The sequence below is a fragment of the Dendrobium catenatum genome, unplaced genomic scaffold (genome assembly GCF_001605985.2).
Source record: "Dendrobium catenatum unplaced genomic scaffold, ASM160598v2 fragScaff_scaffold_1593, whole genome shotgun sequence".
Classification (NCBI taxonomy): domain Eukaryota; kingdom Viridiplantae; phylum Streptophyta; class Magnoliopsida; order Asparagales; family Orchidaceae; genus Dendrobium; species Dendrobium catenatum.
The window spans coordinates 1,205,171-1,227,390 of NW_021320055.1; the positions used below are offsets into that span (position 1 = coordinate 1,205,171).

The 22,220-nt window shown below is 37.8% G+C and overlaps 1 protein-coding gene across 1 annotated transcript in view; it reads left to right on the top strand.

The window, feature by feature from the left end:
• The first annotated feature begins 3,045 nt into the window (after positions 1 to 3,045).
• Positions 3,046 to 22,220, top strand: part of LOC110104303 (SNARE-interacting protein KEULE-like) — a 39,537-nt gene continuing 20,362 nt past the window's right edge. Inside the window, exons 1-4 of the mRNA XM_020833346.2 lie at positions 3,046 to 3,531; positions 5,950 to 6,008; positions 20,832 to 20,913; positions 21,329 to 21,407. Of these exons, the coding sequence (XP_020689005.1) occupies positions 3,462 to 3,531; positions 5,950 to 6,008; positions 20,832 to 20,913; positions 21,329 to 21,407 (290 nt within the window). The 5' untranslated portion in view covers positions 3,046 to 3,461. The remainder of the gene's footprint in view (positions 3,532 to 5,949; positions 6,009 to 20,831; positions 20,914 to 21,328; positions 21,408 to 22,220) is intronic.

Consider the following 22,220-nt stretch of genomic DNA (forward strand, 5'->3'; position numbering starts at 1 on the left):
TGATATGACAAATGTTAAATCATGTTAAATCCTGAGAAGTTTTGGTAACATATTTCAAGATTTATGATAGTTAGGGATTTAAATTTGAATAAGATAATTATAAATTCATGATAATTGCATACAACATAAAAATATAACTTGAATTCATATAATATAACAAAAAATCAATAAAGAGTACATGACAAACTAATATTGATTACTTTAATTTTTTTGAAAATATAAATTATTTCACTCATACTCATACTAATGAATTAATTAGTTAAAGATTAAACTAATTTAATGAATATTCTACTTCTAATAGCTATAATAACCAATAAATTAAAAATATTAATTAAACTACTCTAATGATAATTATAGTGATAATTATTAAATTAAATTATTTAATTATACTTAAATTATTTAATTATACTACTTATAATACTATTAATTATTTAATTATTCTAATTAATTATTAATATATAAATTATGCTATATGATCATTTATGTAAATTGTTAATGATAATTATACTACTAATTATTCAATTAAATTATTCTAATGGCTATTTTTTTTATAATTTTCTAAAAACTTCTACTAACATCAATTCGAGCACAATGGCAAGGCTGATTTAACCACATCATAGTGCATTTGAGTTATTAGATCCACGCCATTTGGATCAATGGTCTCGATGACGTCAAACATATGATGGAGGTTACAAAGTGTCTCCCGCATTTTAAATGACGGACATAGCAACAAGATTTGAGCCCTTGTTTATAAAACAAGGGATGTCATCGGCTCCGATCATTTATTTCCCATGCATTAGAGCTGAGAAACCATATTCACTTAATGAAATGGGCTAAAATTTGAAATAGAGCTCCCTCATGGATAGATGAAGAGTGGGGATGTGTTTTTAAAGCTTAATATGCTAAATACTTAGAGGTCAAGCAAGGGTTTAAGAAATACCTTGATAGGAAGCTTCTCGAAGGGTGTTTGATGGCTATTTTTGCACGTTGAATCTTCTAGCACAAGTTTGCTGAAGGGGTCAAGGGTTGAGGAAGCTTTGATTGTAAATGAAACGAGTAAGACATAAAAGGCCTTGAATTGTTAGAATATGTTTGATGCTGACATTTGATTGGTGGGTTTTTGCTTAGGGATTGTAGAATAGGCTATGAGGAGCTCACAAAAAAAAATCACTCAGGGTTTGGTGATTTTTAGTTTGTAAGATATATTGGAATGCTTAATAAATAAAAAGATTTGAAATTTTAGATTGATTTAATCATTGTGTGCTGAGTTGTGGTACAAATATTTTGCTTCGTATTTTTCAATGTCTCAGAAAAAGAGAAACAATTGGTTGAGTAGTAGTTATTGGATCCTATTTGAGTCTGGACATGTATTCTTCTTTTGATTTATGAATAATAATGGCTAGTTATTATTTTTTCTGCTATGTACTTTGTTTTGTAGTCATGCAATGTAATGTAATCATTACAAATATATTTTGATAATGAAAGAAAAAAATAAAGATTTGTTGGAAGAGTTTATTTTTATTTTTTAGTATAATGGATGATGTCAGTAGCTTTACGTATTGTGTTTGTGTTAAAGTCTTGTTTGGAAGAAGATTTTTGAAATTTTTTCAAAACTAGATATTGGAGTTTCAATCCGACATGATATGACTTGTCACATTTGTGGGTCTTATCGGATTAGATTGTGACAACTCCAACTTCTACGAACTCCGTTGTCTACTATTGTGAATAATGCCAATGCATGCTATCATTTATATGATCAATTTACATCAACTCTAACTCCCAACTTCAACAATATGATTTATGCTAGATTTCTTAGTATTTTAATATTCTCTTTTAAAAAGAGCATGACCAAACAAATAAATAAACAATCTCTTAGAAACAATTCTAATGCCAAAGAGATCTTCCAACCCCAATAATATAATATATTTTTATATTATAATCATATATTTCTTTGAAGAAGAATCCTTTGTAATCGATGCTAAAAACTTGTAGAATCATTTTAACAGAGCTAGACCACAAGATTTTTCCCTTTCCTGAAAATTCCACATAAAAGATCTGGTGTTTGTTACAATTCTTACAATGTGCAAAGTTTATCATTGAACTTTTATTTCTCTAGAGCTCAGAATATTTTTACATTCAAAAAATATTATTGTCAATACTTATTTTAATTTAAATAATGCTAAAAATTAGAAATATATAAAATATTACTTCAATAATTTATAAGTAACTAAGTCATTACAAATAATGTTATATTATTACGGAAAAAAAACCTTGCATTAAAACTTTCGGTCCAATTAAATAAAAATTTAGGTGTTCCTATGCCATATATCAATCTAATATATTCATTTTATTTTACATGTGTGTGTTCTAGGGTTTGATATTCTGAAGCTGGGGCTGTTATGCAAAAATTTGATTTAACTTTTGTTGTACTTAGTAAATCATGTAAATCTAAGATTCCGAGCATGTTAAATCATGACAACTCTTTGGTAAAATAGTTTTAAAATCCTTCTAAATCCATGAAATTGTTTGCCAACATAATCCAAGATTTAAGGATGCTCGTTCTTTTAAAAATTAAATTTAATTTGTTAGAAATTTAATAACATGTTAAATACAAGTTACTTATTAATTTTAATTTTAATTATAATTAAGAAATTATAATGATAAATAATTTAATTAAAAATTAGCATGATAATTAAATTGTTTAATTACTAATTATAATATTATTGATTAAATTATTTGTTTATGTGTTAATCTAATAAGTATTTGAAATAACAAATTAATTAACTAATAAATTATTAATTATTTTAGTATTATTTACTTAGTTTAATTATAAATTATATTATTATTTATCTCATTAATCACTTAAAATTTTTAGTACTTATTAATTATATATTTTAAATTATATTAATATTTAATTACTAATCAATTAAGTTAAAATAGATAATTAATTTACGCACTAATCTACTATTAATTATTTAAGTATTCATATTTTAAATTATATTAATTAAGTTAATCAATAATAACGTAATTAAGCCCGTAGTAACTTCCGTTTAGGGTTTTCGTTTCATCTTCTCTTTTCGTCGTTGCTGTTCGGCTTCGTTGCTTCGCAGGAGTTGCTCTTCGGCTTCTTCGTTGCTGTTCGACTTCGTTCCTTTGACGTCTTTCCCTTACTGTCGGATTGGAAGTTAAGACATTTTGATCGGAACCAAAGATGGGAGCTCGCTGTCTGTAAAGGCACGGGAGCTCGCTGGCTGTGAAGGTAACTTTCTCCCTTTCGCGCGCTTCTTCGGCCAAATCCCGTAAAACCGCCGAACTAGAGGATTTAGTAAATCTGCGATTTACGGCAAAAAGAGGGAAACGGAGGATTTATTCCGCCGGGAGATTTAGGGGGCGCTCAAATCCCGTTTGGCAGGATTTAGCATAAATCCTGTTGCCAAACAGCCTCCGAGGCATTTCCAATCATGTCAATGTCGGATTCCGACTTCTCGTCCGGTGGGGATTACAAGAATTTCCGTCAGATCACTCGCGACCGTAAGCACTCGAACTGTTCCCTTTGATTCCTTTTGTGTATTTTACTATTGTTAAGATGAGCGAGTTACATGGCACTAGAAATGGGGAATGTGATCAGTGTTGGATGGAGTGCAATAGTTTGCAAATTTTAAAGGGCACTTTGGGAATGAGCGTGAAGCTTGACTTATGGAGATTTGTTATTTTGTCGTTTCTATCCGTCTCATTGATCTGAATTGAGTGGGAGATGGTACTGGTTTTCCATTAGACAACTTATCGACGATATTTCTATAAAAAAATGGGAAAGAGCTCGAAAGAAGTGAGTTGTACTGCCTGACGTCAAACATAAGAGGGTTTAGCTTGGTATGTTTTCTTACTTTTTACCTCGAACTGCCAAGCTTGACTCAAAGAATAGACAACTAACTTTTTAACAATGATAACTCAGTCGAGTGGATTCACCAATCAGTTTTATGTGTTAAAAGTGTCATATTTACGTAAAAAATAGCCTCTTATATTCTTGGAATATCTGGTAAGTAACACAACGAGTCATGAATATGCCTGGTTTCTTCCTAGAGCACTAGTTACCAAATGATAATGCGAGATTCAGAAGAGATATAAATTCCCTAGTACATGGTACATGGTACATGGAATGAGATTTATTGTCTAATTTAGGAAGCCAACAGCGGTGAAAAGGATGATGACAGAATGACATTGAATCACTACGAGACTTCTAAAAAATTTTCGCGAGCAAAAGCAATTTGGTTAGATCAGGGGTGTTTATTTTTAGCTTAAGGAATGAAGGCTGTGGTCACATTTTCATAAGAAACAATTTTCTTCCGCCTTGCTCATTATAAAGATATACACAAAAAATTTACAAAACCTTTTAGTGCGAATCCTTATAGGTGGAACATGTTGTGTAAATGGTACCATGAAAGGCAATATGACAGGTTTTGATCTATTAAGGTGCGATCTAGTTTCATCCTGATTTAGGTTTTTGGATGTAATTATTGAGTTTCCTAACTACCCACCAAACTCATTGTCGCTTCTTGGTGTAACCCTTGAACTTTTCAACTTTCATGGTATCCCAATAGTATAATATAGTTCTTTTGGTACTATTATTTCAATTTGTTTTACTTTGTGTCTACTTTTGTTGTGGGCAAAACAACAAGTAAAAAGTAGGGTTTGTTGGATAGAATTGAAGAGCTTTTGTTGCTTTTCCTAGTGTTTACTTTTAGAAAGTTGTTTTGAGAAAGCAAAATAAAAAACTGTGGTTAAAAAATCTCTTTTAGAAAATATTGACCACGAAAAAAAAAAAAAAAAAAACTTAAACCATACCAAATGCTGTATAAAATATCTGTTAGTTGGAATGAATGGTGATTAATGATTCATAGTGCTAACATAAGTGTGAGCATGATATCTCACTCTCATTTTGTTTTGAGGTCTTGACTATTACTAATTAATTAGTTTTCTATGTAAAATATATGGATATTATTTCCCGTACAGACAAAAATTGGTTTACAATACATATTAAATCTAGTGCAGTGGTACTAATTATAGTAGGTGTAGAAACTTTGGTTGAACGATTAGTAAAACCAATAAGAGACTATTTAAGAGAATCACAAAAAAATTAGTCACATTTTAGGGAGAACTAATATTTTGTTGACCATTGTGCCTAATGTGGAGTAGAAGATTTAGAAGTAAGTTTCTCTTATATAACAAAAAACTATCCTAACCGGAAACAATTCACGATGATTGAACACTATGCATTATCTAATATAAGTACACGAGTAACTTGCTTAGATAAAATTTTATCTCTTCATAATGAAGTAAGATACAATAAAAATTTCCATCTAAGGATGATACAGATTTGCATGTGAATAATGAGAATGCTTTTTCAGCTTCTTTTCTATAAAAAACATAGCATATTTCAAATTTGATTTGAGATGGAATTATTTGACTATATTGCACAGTCATCTCATTTATGGCTTTGAACTCATGATCCAAATTTCTATTTTTTGTAAGAGAAAAGATAGTTTATTTTCCATAGCACAAAAAAGCAACAAAACAACATTAACGAAACCTGTTGTAAAACAATATGCTTTTAGTATGTGCAAGGATGTTAAAAATTTGACCTATTTTATTTGTCAAAATCTCATGGATTTGTGTTGGGATGTTGGATACTCCACCATCGAGTTGGTACATTTTTGTCTAATTTATATGTACATGATTGGGTCATGTCATGACTGTCAAGTGTTAGGCGTCTTTGTGTGAGGTCCCTTGTTAATTTGCTCTATTTTTTGTTTTTTTATATATTTTTTAATTTCACGGATATTTTTTTTACATCGTTGTAGGGATAATCATCATTATTAGCCTTATCTCAAATATTTGGTATTGTCATACATGCTTAAACTTTCTCATCATATACTTTTTGTATGGTTTTAGGGCTTTTATATGAAATGCTTCGACCAACTATGTCCAAAGACTCAAACGCAAGAGGGAAGGTAATTTGCATTGTTGTTTGCCTTTCTCGTGTTTATTTCTCGCAGTCCTTTATATATTTTTATTTTACATCATTAGTGGATAATAATATTTTTTCATCATTAATATACCATTTATTGCTACATATATGATAAAAATATAATATGCAATTTTTATCGTACGACATTTAAAATGCATTTCAACTGCATTAATTTTCAGTTTTCAAAACCTATGAAATAACAGGTTTGATTTGTGCAGTTAAAGGAAATTCTTTGCCTTCAGTGTGCAACTTCTTTTATTGTATCACAATATGATTCATAATCGACTTTTGAATTGTAAGAATTTTTCTAAGATAAGGGTGATCCGACACAATGCTTTTAACATGACATGAGAGTACATCGGTTGAGCTTTCTTGCTGTAGGAAACTCATATTTGGCTTTTACCTTATACTCACTTTTTGCTATGGTACTTATGGGTTGCTATAATAATTGTGGTTTGCTGCTAGGTCCGCGGGGGTTATAGTGCCAATACTATTACTATGACTCGGGCCACAGAGGAAGAGAAATGAAATCTATTGAGAGAGAATGAATAGTTTTATATGGCAAAATGAACATATTTGGGATGTTTAAGTTGAGAGGGAAATCCGAGAAATTGGATATAAAAAACAAAAATATTCAAATTATGATATATGTATACAATCGAGCTAGAAATGTAATAATGTAGACAGTATTTGTTACCAAAAGAGTTTATCTTATATTATGATCACTAAGTTTTAAGGTATCTGAATTTACAAAAGAAATTATTTCATAAACATACTGAATGGGTTGAATTTTAATAGGAATACATTTTTTATTTAAAAACTATGATAGGATTGAGAAGGAACCTGTTATTGCATTGATTAGACTTCTTATTTTACGTACATGGAAAAATAATTTGATTGGTTTTGATCATATTAATAAAGAATATAGCACGTGTAAAAAATTTAATGAAATGAATTGGGACGTAAAATTTTGATTTATTTGTTCTTAACAAAGACTTTATGATTAAGGATGTTTTTTTTTTGTCGAGGGAACTTTTCTTTGCAATCTTGGTTATCTTTAAGAGATTTCTTTGTTCTTGATGTAGACAAAAGGGGGGGGGGGGGCAAATCAAACCCAAAAAAATTTGGTTTTGATTTCCCTTGAGCTTGCTAGCTCATTAATTTTTGAGCTAAGATTTAGCTCATTATAAGCTGGTTTTTAGTTCATTTATTGAACTAAGAGTTAGCTCATTATGAGCTATGTTTTTAGATCATTTATTAATTTATTAGTAGCTCATTATTTTGTCTATTCTTCTTCCCCTTGTCTAATCGTTTCCCGTGGATGGTTCTTGGGTTCCCGTGCCTTGGCTCCTTGGTTCTCACGGCTGCCTCCTTGGTTTCCTGCGGCTGGCTCTTGGATTTCCGTGCCTTGGCTCCTTGGTGTCCACGGTTGGCTGTTTCCGTGCCTTGGCTCCTTGGTTTCCACGGTTAGCTGCTGGTTTTCCCGTGCTAGGTGGCCTTTTCCGTGCCTTGGTGCTTCGGTTCCGTGCGGGCCTCCTTGGCTTTTGCGGCTGCCTCTTCGAGTTTCGCCTGGGCTGTTTTCCCGTGGTTGATGGGGGCTTTTCCGTGGTTTTGGTGCTTCGTTTCCTGGAGTTGACTGTTGACTTTTCATATTCCCTATTTAAATAAGCTTCTAAATTAATGTTGTGACTATTTGTATTCCCCTCTCATGCCTATATATAGAGATGTTTTGCGTATGTTTAAAAATGGTTATATGAATGATTTTTGGAAATGTAAACCTGCGGGTTTTGTTGGAAAAGCTTGCGAGCTTGTTTCATCTCTTCTTCTTCTATCTCTTGGGAAATCTTGCGAGTTCTTTCTACCCTTCCTCTCGGCTTCTAACATCTTTCGTCTCTCCGCAAGTGACCACCCCACCTGTATCCTTCTTCTTTTGGAAAGCAAGTTTAGGGTGTCATGTTTTAGTCAAGTTTGTAAGAGTCTTTGTTTGTAAGTCGTTTTATTATATAAAGTTGTGTTTTATAGTATTTGTGTTCTTTAAGCATTTTATGTCTTTCTATCATCCTAGAAAGAGAGTTTTGTTTTTTGTGATAAAAAATTTGGGCCCCTCTCAGAATTTTTTGATTGCATTAGTTCTTCAATTGCATTTTGGTGCTATTGGATGGTTGAGATAAAGTATAACAATGATTGAGAATATATATAATTTGCCAAGCTTATAAAGTTGATGTAGTGCAAATTGTTTTGTGATGCATAATTAGTCGAATGGTTAAAGGATAATGAAATAATAGTGCTTATGCACACTTGTACTCATTTTTTTATACGCTTTAAGAAAGCCGAATTGAAGTGAATGAAATTTTCTTATATTTTGCTTTTTAAACTAATTGATTTTAATAAGGTATTCAATGCTTCTTATGATGTTTCAGGCATAGGTATTGGGATGATTTTAGGCTAAGAGGGACATTCAATTACATTATTTAGTGATAAATAGGATGAGCTCAAGTAAAAATATCGAGTCTCGTACAATTGTTGGGGCCATTATCTATTCCCTAAAGTGTTTATGACTTTATCCTATATTATGAGCATCAAGCCTTAAGGTATTTGAATTCACAAAAGAAATTATGACACAAACATCCTAAATGGTTTGAATTTCTGTTAAAATGCACATTTGTTTTGAAACCATGCTGAGATGGAGAATGAGCTTGACGATGCATTGAGTAGATTTGTTATTTTGCATATAATGAAAATTAATGCCACTGATTTGATCATGTTAACAAAATTTATGCCACTTAGTAAAAAAAAAAAGAAATAAATTAGGACTTAAATATTAATTTATTTATGCTTAGCAAAGACTGGATGTTTATCTTTTTAAGGGAGTGTATCTGATGAGGACATCGTCAGAGATTGCGACACATGTACCATCAGGAGATGCCGAAGATCGACGACCACGATCATGATCTTTATTTTTATCATTTTATGTAGTAGTTTATTTGATTTTATGTTTTTTCCGTTTTTGCCCTTATGGGTATTTGGTCATTATTGTAGCCCGAGGGACATTTTAGTCTTTTGCTTTCTTGTCATTTTGAGGCCTATTTATATGGTCCTTTTCTTATGTAATAGTTTTAGTTTTTGATGAATGAAGAATATTTGCCACTTATGATCTCTTTGTGAGTTCACCCTCCTCGATCTCTTAGTGAGTTCGTAGGAGAAGCTAGATCTCTTTGTGAGTTCTAGATCTTCTTGTTCTAACATTTTTCTTCCTTTATTTCTTGTGATCGATTCGTCGTCGTGGAGATTCGGGTTGAAGCATTTGTGAAGAGTGGAATTCACGCTTGAATCCAAAGATTTTCCCCTACTGATTTCTCTCTCTTGCTCCTTGCTGCCGCCCAATCCAAGCTGTTCAAAACCGCCGGCCACCCTGCCTCCAATTTCCGCCGGCTAGATCAGCCACCGCCGGCCAACCAGCCGCCGGCCAGCCACCAACCTCCCTCCGGCCAGCCCCTTTCCCCCCACCGGCCAACCCAGTAGCCCTCTCCCACCACCTCTTCCCCCCTTGAATTCCTATGGTTTGAATTTCAAATTTCGTTTAAACACTTTCCTAATTGGCTCCCTTCCATTATGGGATCTCATTAATGAAATTAAATCCTAATTTGAATTTCAAATTAGATCTCCCTCTCATTTTAAATTGTGGGAAGTTACCTAAGTCACAATTAAATCTGAAATAAAATTCAGATTTAATTGAATTTCTTACTTAAACTTGGGCCTCACTCTCATAACTCCCAAACCTCCCTCTCTCCTCCTCATATGGCCGGCCACTCTTAGTGGGCCTCTCTCTCTCCTCCAAATGACATATTAACTCCACAAAATCAGCCCCCACTCCTCCTCTTTTAGCCGCCCCTTCCACCTTTGTGATTTAATTGAATTCCAAATTAAATCACCCCCATTAGACCACCCAAAATTCTGAAATTACTCAGAATTTCTGCTCTCCCTCTTTGGCCACCCCTCCTTGGCCGAACCCCTCTAAACCACCAAACCGTGACCACCTCTCTCCCCCAATTTCCCGACCCACTTCCCCACTCCCCCTTGTGCTCTCTCTACGCAACCCTATCATGAATGGCGGATCCGGAGCTCGAATGGGGACTTGTGTTTGACGCTCACGGCAACCTGGACATCCATCGATCGCCGTTCTTCGACGCGGGATTTGAATCCGACGAAGATACTGTTGGAGATTACTTGGATCGGATCCTCCCGTCTCTCATCCGAGTCATCGACAGACAACGTCCAGACTCCGAGTGCATCATCGACGGCCGCCCACCCGCTCCTCCAAATCCGGCATCCTCCCTGGAGACGAGTCCTCTCGGGATTACTTGTCTATTAGTGGCATCGTTGAGTTTACTTACAATCCTCCTCCGCTAGCCCATATTTTCGAGAGCAATGAAAGGACCCCAAGGTGAATGATCTAAATTTTAAACTTGTGGCTTTAGTAGTAGCTATTTGCATTATCTAGTTTATTTTGGTTATATTTTGTAAGACTCTTGTAATTCTTAAATGTAATCACTGCCGTAACATAATCTATCACGAAGTTTTTTTTTTTAAATCCAACTTGAGTAATCTAGATTTTATCGTTAACATTGCAAAGTTAAACTCTCATTAATCTCTAACGTACAATTCATGTTTCACCGCATGTTGTATCACATCATCTTGGTACCAGAGCATGGCTAGCATGCTTTGTTTGTGCTAGATGCATCCTAGGAGTCTAGTTTACATTGCCATTCGTCAATTACATGCATAACATCATCTAGATATTGTTATTCACTGTTTTACTTTGCTGTCCAGTAATTTTCTGCATGACATTTTCATTGTAAACATTCATTTGTATCTTACCTAAGTGTTATCTTTACCATTTTCCACCTAACCAATCACCTAGGTCACTTGCCACCCTAGAAAACCTTGCTGTCCAGGACTTTTCCTGCACTGTTTAGTGACTTTTAGGTGCCCCAAAACCCTTGTTATGTTGCTGCCCACACTTTACCACCAACCCACAACCCTTAGAAAACTTTATGCCATGTTGTAGTTTGCTGTCCACTTCATTCCTGCACACATCTAGTGAACTGTAGGCTAGTTTCTTAAGCGTTTAGGTGCTGCCCTCAACCTAATAACCTCCCTAAGTGCCTAGGCCACCTAACCCACTAGCTTAGCTAGCTGACCAAACTTTTTCTGCATCATGTAGTGAGTCTAAGTGAGCCTAACTTAGTGTCTAAATGCTGTCCCTTACACCCATTCCTCATTAAGCATCACTCAACACTTTTAAATGGACTCGATAGGTTTTCAGAAGAGGTTAGACGACCTAGTTAGTCTTGTAGGCTCTCTAACTAAAACCACAAAGGAGGCACATGTTGATTCTCCCCACTCTAGGTACGTTCCCCATTCGCTAAGTCATGCGAGTCGGAAGATGCCCCACTATGCTTATCAACCTAGACCTGAGACTAATCCTCAACGACATCACTTAGAGTCACCTTACCATTTGCCCACCTTTGATGGCTCCTCGGACCCTTATTATTTTAGGGAATGGGCTAGACAACTAGATGACTATTTTGAATCATGTCATATCCCTGAATCCCACCAGGTTAGCATTGCTAAGTCTCACCTACAAGGTCGGGCTCTTCAATTTTGGATGAAATCGGAAGATCATAAAGAGTCTCGTGGTGAGTACCCTACTTGGAAAGACATGAGGCGAGAACTCAATTTAAAATACCGACCCCCTACCAATGACCGCCATCTAGAGCCCCACCCTACCTATTCTGCTGGAACAAACCAGGGGCATTACTGTAGTCGAGACCACCCATCCTTTAGTAACGTCAAGGTTGCTGTCCCACCCTGTAGGTCTTCTCTTAGTCTTGATGACCGAGTCTTTAGCAGGTCTTCTGTTAGACCAATCTCTTATGGCTCCCCACTTGGACCCACTTTTAGCCATCCCCGTCGGCCCTTAGCCTCCCCAGTCTTTGACCCTACAAGTGTTATCTTAGTACATAATTGCAATAAGAAGAAGAATTCTACTGAACCCGAGACTGATTACACCCATTTCGTGGATACTATTGATAACGCGGACTTCTCTGAGGATGAGACTGAAGTGATTAAGTCAGACTCCCGGCATGACTTGAACCCTGGACTAGGAAAGTTGGAACCTTTAAGCATCGACTTCTTAGCCCACCCTGATCCTAGTCTCAGCGAGGATATTTCTTTGGATAAGGCTTGCCTAGACAATAGTAATATGGTCTCGACAGAAGCTGACCTGACCGTGAACACACTGAAATTAAACTTGGAAGATTATGATCTAATTACTGAGGCGACTCCAAATAATTTGGATTTAATTTTGAATAATTCTAATGTCAATGTGGATAATTTCAAATTGAAAATGAGAAAATTGAAGTTATACCTGACTTAAACCTTGACTTAAGTGATCCCGGATTCAATGATCTTAGGGTGATAATCAAACCTGATCCTTTTGAGGATAGTAATATAAACTTGGAAGATAGTAATTTGATTCTGAAAGATTATGAGCCTAAGTTGAACCCTAAACATCCTTTTGTCTTATTGAATTCTATTCTAGGAGTTGCTCCTTTAAATGTGCATTTGACAGAGTATACCTCTCTTGATTGGACTTATATCACCGACCTTGGTTTTAGAGAGAGTCGTAGCTCATACTTTCTTGTCACAACTTTAACTGTCGTGCCCTCTTCTGGTATGGATACCATACCCAATTTCTTAAGTTTCATACCTGCTGGTGACTCGTTTGGCTATCCCATTATGGTCAAGAGCCTTCCCCTTATCTTGTTCCTGATTCATTCGTGTTGCCCGATATAGTCTTGTCCTTCCCTGTTAAGGACCATCCCTATCCTAGTGGGATGAGTTTACTAGATTACACTATTGTCCCTAGGAGACTACCTATGACCCTGACTGAAATTTCCTATAGGAATGTCCTTTTAGCTAAGGATGTCTTCATTGCTCCCCCACACCAGTTCCTTTAGACCGAACACTTTAGACCCCTCTTTTGTGACCCATCCACCTGTTCTAGCAACGTGTCGTGTGAGTTAGTATGTTGTGTGTTATAGTCTGTTGTCTTCCTTTTTGTCTATGCTTTAAACTTTTGTAAGCTCATGAGTCTTGTCATTCGTCATGCATACCTGATCTCTTGCATTGGCATCACATTTACATGCATTGCAAAAGAAATTAATGAAAGAATTAAACAGAGCAATGCTGGCTATAAACTTAACGCAGACCTCAAGAAAAGATTTAACGAATTTGAAGTGGGAGATTATGTGATGGTTCGGATTCGTCCGGAGCGGTTCCCACAAAGAACCGTTAAGACATTACACGCGAGAAGCGCGGGGTCTTTCAAAATAATTTCCAAAATTAACAGTAATGCTTATGTGCTAGACCTTCCCGAAGGTTTTAACTTTAGCCCCACTTTTAACGTTGAAGACCTTGTAACCTATGAGGGACCAGAGTTTAACCCCCACCAATTCATTACTTGATGAGCCTTGTGAGTCCCCACCTGGTGAGATCCCCAGTCTACCTCCACTCCCAAAATTCCCCACATGACCTACCGCGGAGAGGATTAAAGCAATACTTAGCGATGACATCATTTCCACTATGGACGGTGGTCGTCAGAGGTATCTGGTTCAATGGGAAGGAAAGCCGGAGACGGAAAACGTGTGAATCGACCGAGATGAGCTACAGAGACTAGACCCTGACTTACTAGAGTGGTACGAGAGCTCTATAGATGCTTACTCGACGGGGTCGAGTTTTCTCCCACCTGGGGAGAATGATGAGGACATCGTCAGAGATTGCGACACATGTACCATCAGGAGATGCCGGAGATCGACGGCCACGATCATGACCTTTATTTTCATCATTTTATGTAGTAGTTTATTTGATTTTTATGTTTTTCCGTTTTTGCCCTTATGGGTAGTTGGTCGTTATTGTAGCCCGAGGGCATTTTTAGTCTTTTGTTGTCTTGTCATTTTGAGGCCTATTTATATGGCCATTTTCTTATGTAATAGTTTTAGTTTTTGATGAATGAAGAATATTTGCCACTTATGATCTCTTTGTGAGTTCACCCTCCTCGATCTCTTAGTGAGTTCGTAGGAGAAGCTAGATCTCTTTGTGAGTTCTAGATCTTCTTGTTCTACCATTTTTCTTCCTTTATTTCTTGTGATCGATTCGTCGTCGTGGAGATTCGGGTTGAAAGCATTTGTGAAGAGTGGAATTCACGCTTGAATCCAAAGATTTTCCCTTACTGATTTCCCTCTCTTGCTCCTTGCCGCCGCCCACTCCAAGCTGTCCAAAACCGCCAGCCACCCTGCCTCCAATTTCTGCCGGCTAGATCAGCCACCGCCGGCCAGCCACCAACCTCCCTCCGGCCAGCCCCTTTTCCCCCCACCGGCCAACCCAGCAGCCCTCTCCCACCGCCTCTTTCCCCCTTGAATTCCTATGGTTTGAATTTCAAATTTCGTTTAAACACTTTCCTAATTGGCTCCCTTTCATTATGGGATCTCATTAATGAAATTAAATCCTAATTTGAATTTCAAATTAGATCTCCCTCTCATTTTAAATTGTGGGAAGTTACCTAAGTCACAATTAAATCTGAAATAAAATTCAGATTTAATTGAATTTCTTACTTAAACTTGGGCCCCACTCTCATAACTCCCAAACCTCCCTCTCTCCTCCTCATATGGCCGGCCACTCTTAGTGGGCCTCTCTCTCTCCTCCAAATGACATATTAACTCCACAAAATCAGCCCCCACTCCTCTTTTAGCCGCCCCTTCCACCTTTGTGATTTAATTGAATTCCAAATTAAATCACCCCCATTAGACCACCCAAAATTCTGAAATTACTCAGAATTTCTGCACTCCCTCTTTGGCCACCCCACCTTGGCCGAACCCCTCTAAACCACCAAACCGTGACCACCTCTCTCCCCCAATTTCTCAGCCCACTTCCCCACTCCCCTTGTGCTCTCTCTACGCAACACTATCATGAATGGCGGATCCGGAGCTCGAATGGGGACTTGTGTTTGACGCTCACGGCAACCTCGACATCCATCGATCGCCGTTCTTCGACACGGGATTTGAATACGACGAAGATACTGTTGGAGATTACTTGGATCGGATCCTCCCGTCTCTCATCCGAGTCATCGACAAACAACGTCCAGACTCCGAGTGGATCATCGACGGCCGCCCACCCGCTCCTCCAAATCCGGCATCCTCCCTGGCGACGAGTCCTCTCGGGATTACTTGTCTATTAGTGGCATCGTTGAGTTTACTTACAATCCTCCTCCGCTAGCCCATATTTTCGAGAGCAATGAAAGGACCCCAAGGTGAATGATCTAAATTTTAAACTTGTGGCTTTAGTAGTAGCTATTTGCATTATCTAGTTTATTTTGGTTATATTTTGCAAGACTCTTGTAATTCTTAAATGTAATCACTACCGTAACATAATCTATCACGAAGTTTTTTTTTTTAAATCCAACTTGAGTAAGCTAGATTTTATCGTTAACATTGCAAAGTTAAACTCTCATTAATCTCTAACGTGCAATTCATGTTTCACCGCATGTTGTATCACATCAGTATCTTTATATTTTGTTTTATCTTTAATAGATTTCTTGCTCTTCAATTGAATGTTGGCGGTTCTACTGGAAACTTTTGACAAGATAAAACTATAACAGTGTGTTGACTCTTTTTTCGTGTCTACTTGACTCAAATCGGACCTGATTGGGTTCAATTGAACACGATCAATTCAAATCAACCCCGTCGAACCCAAGTCGACTCAAATCGGTGCGGATTTGAGTTCAATTTCATCAAATTGACTCGATCGAACCAAATAGACTCAAATCGATTCAAACGAGTTCAGTTCGGGCTCAATTCAAGTCCAATTGGTTCAATATTAGCCCAATTGACTTTCTAAATCAATTCAAATCCCTCAAACGGGGAAATCAAATCGACAGCTCTGATTTCCTCAAATTGGGTGTGCTTTGCGCCATATGCTAGAGTTGGAGCGGGAGGATGCTCATGCACATCTCTTAGGGCTGAAACAAGCTGGCCGAGCCCCCATTTTCTCGTGCGTGCATATCTTTGAAGTTAACGGATCTCTTGCTGCATTCAACTAGGAGAGTTGGAGCCTGGGACTGACCTCTTGCAGCTATCTTTTTTTATTCCTTCAACAGATAGGGAAAGCTGTTGTGTACTCTCCCTTCCAAAGCTCAACAGGGATCAAGTGTATGAAAGGAGCTTCTTCTTCCTCATATTCTGACTCCGGCGAGTTCGCGACAGCAAAGTCAACATCTCGACAACAAGTTCGCATTCCATTCATCTGTTTTCTTGCCTTTGCAAGGAGAGAAGAAACCAGCTTGCACCGTGACTTGCTCCGGTGAGATAAAATTCCTCAAACTTAGCAAAGCTCAGGTCTATTGGCCAATGTTGTGTGGTTGACGCACTTGAAGCCTTAGGTCCTTAGAAACCCCACATTTAAGTTTCTAAAACCCAAGAAAAATCCCATGTTTGCTGCCCCCTTAGTAAATTCATGAAAAATCTGATGATTTTCATTGAATTGTTCTCATGTGAAAGCCAAAGGGGCATGCCAAGGCGTATACGGTTGTTGGATACTTGGATTGGTATCCAACACCTTCCAAATACATGTTTTAGCATTCATGTTGTATGTGTTAGACTGGTCCTGGTCCAGCCGGCCCAATCCCTTGGGTCGGTTTGGTTTGTTTACAGCAGGAGGGGGCCGGCGGCTTCTAGGAGAGAGGAAGGGGTGGGGTCCACTTGATATTCAAATTCAATCTTGGAGCCAAAAGGGGGGGGCGGCAAGGGAAATTAGGTTCTTTTGTATTAATTTTGAATTTCATGCATTAAGGGAGAAAAGCTAGGGTTAAGGGTATGTGGAATTTTCTGAAACTGTTTTGGGGGTTTCTCTTGTGGCTAGGGCTCTAGATTGTTTTCTAGAGATTGGGAGAGTGTGATCCTCCTCTCGAATAGAGGATCTATTGTATATTTGCTGTTTTTCTTGCATCTACCATTAAAATCAAATATTTTGGTGTGATTTCTCCTTAGTTTTCTCTCTATTTTCTCTGTTTTTCCACTGTTTGCGGCTGTTTTCCTGCTGTAAACAGCAGTTTGATTGCTGTTTTCTACTGATTTGGTCTAGGAAATACTTGATTTCAAGTATTTCCTATCCAATTGGTATCAGAGCAAGTCTTGGGACCAATCGTGGGCTGTTTTTGACAAATTTCAGCGGCTGAAAAATTTGTGTCGACAAAGAGGAAATTACTGAAATTTTTTTCAGATATAGAGATCTTCTCAAAAATTCAAGCCGTAGGTGATGGCGGCTAAGAAAATGGATGCTTTGGAGGAGAGGCTTGAAGGAGCGATGAATCAAATCAAGGAGACCGTGGAGGAAAGAATTTCTTCCAAGGGCAAGTGGCCGATCTACGGGATATGATGAAGAAGATGTTGGAGTTTCAAACTCAATCGGCGGCGTCTGATGCAAACTGGCCTGAAGCGAAAAACACAAACTCTGAAATCCATCGGGAGGAAGTGGAAATCGTGGAAGGGAGTAGGGGAAGACCTCATTTGGAGCCTTTCCAGTGGGAGGAGAGAGGAGGAAGATATGGGAAAGGCAAGACTATGGAGGTGTGGAGCCAAGAGGTGCTGGTTGGGAGCACCGGGGGGGTTATTATGGACACCGAGGGGCTGTTTTTGAAGATCAGAGGGGGGATCTTGATGTCCATTTTTTAAGAGGAGGATGCCTATGGGTGGATTTATAAAGTGGAGAGGTACTTTGCCGTTAATGGCTTAACGGGTGAGGAGAAATTATCGGTAGCGGGCTTATGTCTGGAAGGGAAGGCACTCTCTTGGTACCAGTGGAGAGATCATAGGAGACCCATCAGGAGCTGGGAAGAATTCAAGGACAGTTTGATAGAGCGTTTTCGAACCGACTGGGGAGGAGACTTCTATGAGCAGTTCTTTGCCTTAGTACAGTAAGAGTCTGATAGGAAATACTTGAGTTCTCAAGTATTCCTAACCCAAACCAGTAAAAATACAGCAGCCAACTGCTGTCCATAGCAGCAAAACAGCAGGAATTCGGTGAAAACTCAGCAGGAAATAGGGAAAAAAAGAAGAAAAACACAAGATCTTGCTTGTATTTCACTAGAAAACCAAGAAAACAACAAAGATACAATTTGTTCTTCAATCCGAGAGGAAGAACAACTCTCCAACGATCTCCGGCGAAGCCAAGAGCCCAAGCACACAAACCCTAGATCTCAAATAGAATTCAAATTCAAGATAACCCCAATTTCCCCCCCATCTCCCTAATTAAAGCAAAAGGAAAGATACAAATTACAAAAACACCCTCCTCATTCAAAATTTCCCTCCAACGAAACTCTCAAATTCCCCCTAGCCCGCCTCTTCTTCCACCGTTTTTGCGAACAGGTTCCGCCCGGCTTTGGACCGTCGGGCGTAGAACCGGACCGGTCTAGCTGGCACCGGTCCAAGCGTAACAGAGTCTGTGGCGGACTACTGGGAGAGATTTGAGCATCTGGCCAGCAGGGTAGAGCGCTTGTCCGATACTGTGCTGGAGGGGAACTTCATGAAGGGGTTAAAGGTAGAGATTAGAGCAGCGGTGAATGTCCTGATGCCCAGGGACCTGGGGGAGGCCATGAAGCTTGCACAACTGTTACTTTTTCTTTCAGAACTTCTTTCATGAAGCTTATTGGAGGGAGTAAATTTGGAGGAGGGGGGAGTTCAAGAAGCTTATTGAGAAGGAAATGCAAGAGAAGAGAACAAAGGGGCTGTGTTTCCGATGTGACGAAAAATACATGCCAGGGCATAAGTGCAAGGATCGAACTCTTCAAGTTCTCCTCTTTTGTGAAGATGAGGAAGATGAAGAGGGAGGAGGAAGCGGTTCTGAGGTGGAGGAGGAAAAGATGCATCTGGATGTGGCAGAAGTCTCTCTTAACTCCATAGTGGGATTCACTCCGAGTCACACTATGAAGGTGAAGGGAGAGATAGCTGACCGTGAAGTTGTGGAATTGATCGATAGTGGGGCAAACCACAATTTCATTGCCACCCAGATTGTGGAGCTACTTAGGATGGAGTTAGTTGATACTAGAGGCTATGGAGTGATGATGGGCACGGGGAAGGTAGAAATGGGAAGAGGAGTTGTAGAGGGGTGGTGCTGAAGATTCAGGGTATCCAAGTGAAGGAAGACTTCCTACCCCTAGAATTGGGGAGTACGGATGTCTTCCTGGGGATGAAGTTGTTACAGACCTTGGGGAAAACCAAGATCAATTGGGGTACCCTGAGGATGGAGTTGGTGATGGGAGGAAGAAAGAGGGTGATTCAAGGTGATGCGGGACTGACCAAGGCGTGGGTTTCTCTCAAATCCCTAATCAGGACCATTCAAGAGGAGGGGGAAGGCTATCTGGTGGAATTACATAGGTTGGAGGGAGTAAATTTGGAGGAGGGAGGAGACATACCCCTCTCTGTACAACCGTTGATCCAAGAATTCTATGAGGTTTTTTAACCACCTCTAGGGTTGCCACTACCCAGGGAGCAGGAGCATGCCAACGACCTTATCGTTACCCTCAGTTTCAGAAAGATGAAATAGAAAAGTTGATCAGAGAAATGCTGGAAGCAGGGATCATCAGGCCCAGCACTAGCCCGTTCTCTAGTCCTGGCGCTTACCTTGTATTTTACTGCAATCAGATTGACCACATAATTGTAGGAGCTAGATTTATACCTTAATAACCAATAACCTATGCCTAAGTAGAGCAGTTGATGGTTTAGGAGCAATTTACCTGAGTTTCATTTTTTTTCTTCTTCTTGGCCTGTTCACCAAGTGTCAAAATATCAATGCAGTTTCAATTGATACAAGTGAAACATTAGACTCATGGCGCTTACCTTGCATTTCTTATTGAGTTTTCCTTAATCTTCTACCCTCCATTTATTTTTATGCTTATGTCTAATGTCATCTGTTAAGATTTCATTTTTTTTCCCTTTTACCATAAGTCCAGTTTGATCTGAAACAACAAGTTAATAATATTCCTAAGGGTGACAAGCTGTTTGATGCAACTCCAGGACTATCACGTCCATAAAACTGGCTGGCGAATGTAGTTCCTGTTGGCGTAGATGAGAAAACCAAAAGTGGAATATATAATTTGTAAGTAAGATACTAGAAGAAATTCAGGGGAATAAACTTCTCAGACGTTTTGTGTGCTTAGGATCACGGACTCAGTCAAGCCCCATATTTGGCATGATTGGTCTTCAAAATGCTTTGATCTAGATATTTCATTAAGAACATGATTTCCTTTTTGTAGAAATTTTGAACTTTAATAGCTTCATTTTCCATTGTGATCGCCTTCTTACCAGTTCATATATTCTATGATATTTTTAAGAATTTACTCGCAGAATAATGGAGCTCCAGCTGGGCAGCATTTTAATTTTAGATAATTAACCGTTAAATGTGATTTTTGTAGACAATTCCTTTTTTGTTTCTAAGAATTTACTCGCAGAATAATCGAGCTCCAGCTGGGCAGCATTGTAATTTTAGATAATTAACTGTAAAATGTAATTTTTATAGACAATTTCTTTTTTGTTCCTAAGAATGTACTCGGAGAATAATCGTGCTTCAGCTGGGCAGCATTGTAATTTTAGATAATTAACTGTTAAATTTGATTTTAATAGACAATTCATTTTTTGTTCCTAAGCAAAATTCTCGGTTTTTACCTGATTGATCATAATAATCAATCTTATAGGTACTCATCATGGATAAGCTTACTACCAAAATTATGTCATGTGCTTGCAAACGGTCTGCGATCCATGAGGAAGGAGTTTCATGTAAGTTGGGAAGCTTGTTTTGTATTTATTTTATTTATTTTGGATATTATAAGCATAGTTAATTATGATGGTGATGTTGTTTGTAAACAAAATCGATTTGATTTATTCGGTCATGTCTTTGTTCTCTTACAGCGCTTGGCATCAACTTTAATTTTGACAATTATTTGGTTATGTTTGGGAAGCTTTACGTCTTGAATACATCATTTCCTTATGCACGCAAGTTTAAACGGTGCTCTATATATTTAGGTTTATAAGAAATAAATTTTACTTTTTGTAAATTTTTTTCCTAACAAAAATTTCCTATTAGTTTTTGGACATCTTTTGCGTTCCCAGAGTTTGTTTTTCGCTTAAGACTGAATTTAATTTTTTCCCACGCTCTTTATCTAACTTGGTCTTATTCCACTTTTACTTTAAGTGATGGAAGACATTAACATGGGAAGGCAGCCAATGCCGTCAATGGATGCCATATATTTTGTTCAGCCTACCAAAGAAAAGTAAAGTTTTGAAATTATGTTTCCTAATTCCTTCTTTGCTCTTTATGTTGTGCTTGTCTGCTGCTTTACTTGTTTTATCATGCAGATAACTTTTATTATATGCATAGAGTTGACTGCCACTGCATTTGTCATTTTCTAATCAATTTTAATTCTTTATGAAGTAAATGGAAGTAGAGGTTTTATTCTGCTTATTGTACTATTGATTTCCTTTTTGTGTAATATATTTATATTTAATATGTGTAAGTTCTAGATATGGTAGTGGTTTAATCCACATAGATTATAATGTTCAGTTGTGTCGCTGTAGCCATGACTTAAATGTCTAGCTTTGACCCACAAAATTATGGTTACATTTTGATGTGAAACTACTAGAAGTTACCTTGGAAATTAGAAAGACAACTTAATAAAGCTTTGCTCATGAAAATTTACTACTAGCACATAAAAGAAGACTATGAATCTAAAGTAATCAACTTGCTTAGGCCAAAGAAGTGCAATAGTGATTAACCAAACAATTCAATCAAAGTTCAAGAATGAGTAAATGCTAAGTACACATAACATAATCTAATGTTTAACAACGAGAGGTTCACCTCGAGGACCTTCTCACTCAATCACTCGTAGGCTTTAGCGGAGAAAGATGAACCATACGAAGAAAGATATTACCACTAGGAAGACGGCGCCGAATACCTTAGTTGACGGAGCGGTAGCCGGTGGTGGGGGAGGTGGTGGGTGGCCGACGATGATCCAACGACTTGGTGGAAGGTGCTCTTCGATTGCCAACATCAATTGGTATGAGATGCGGTTGATGTACCCTTCAAT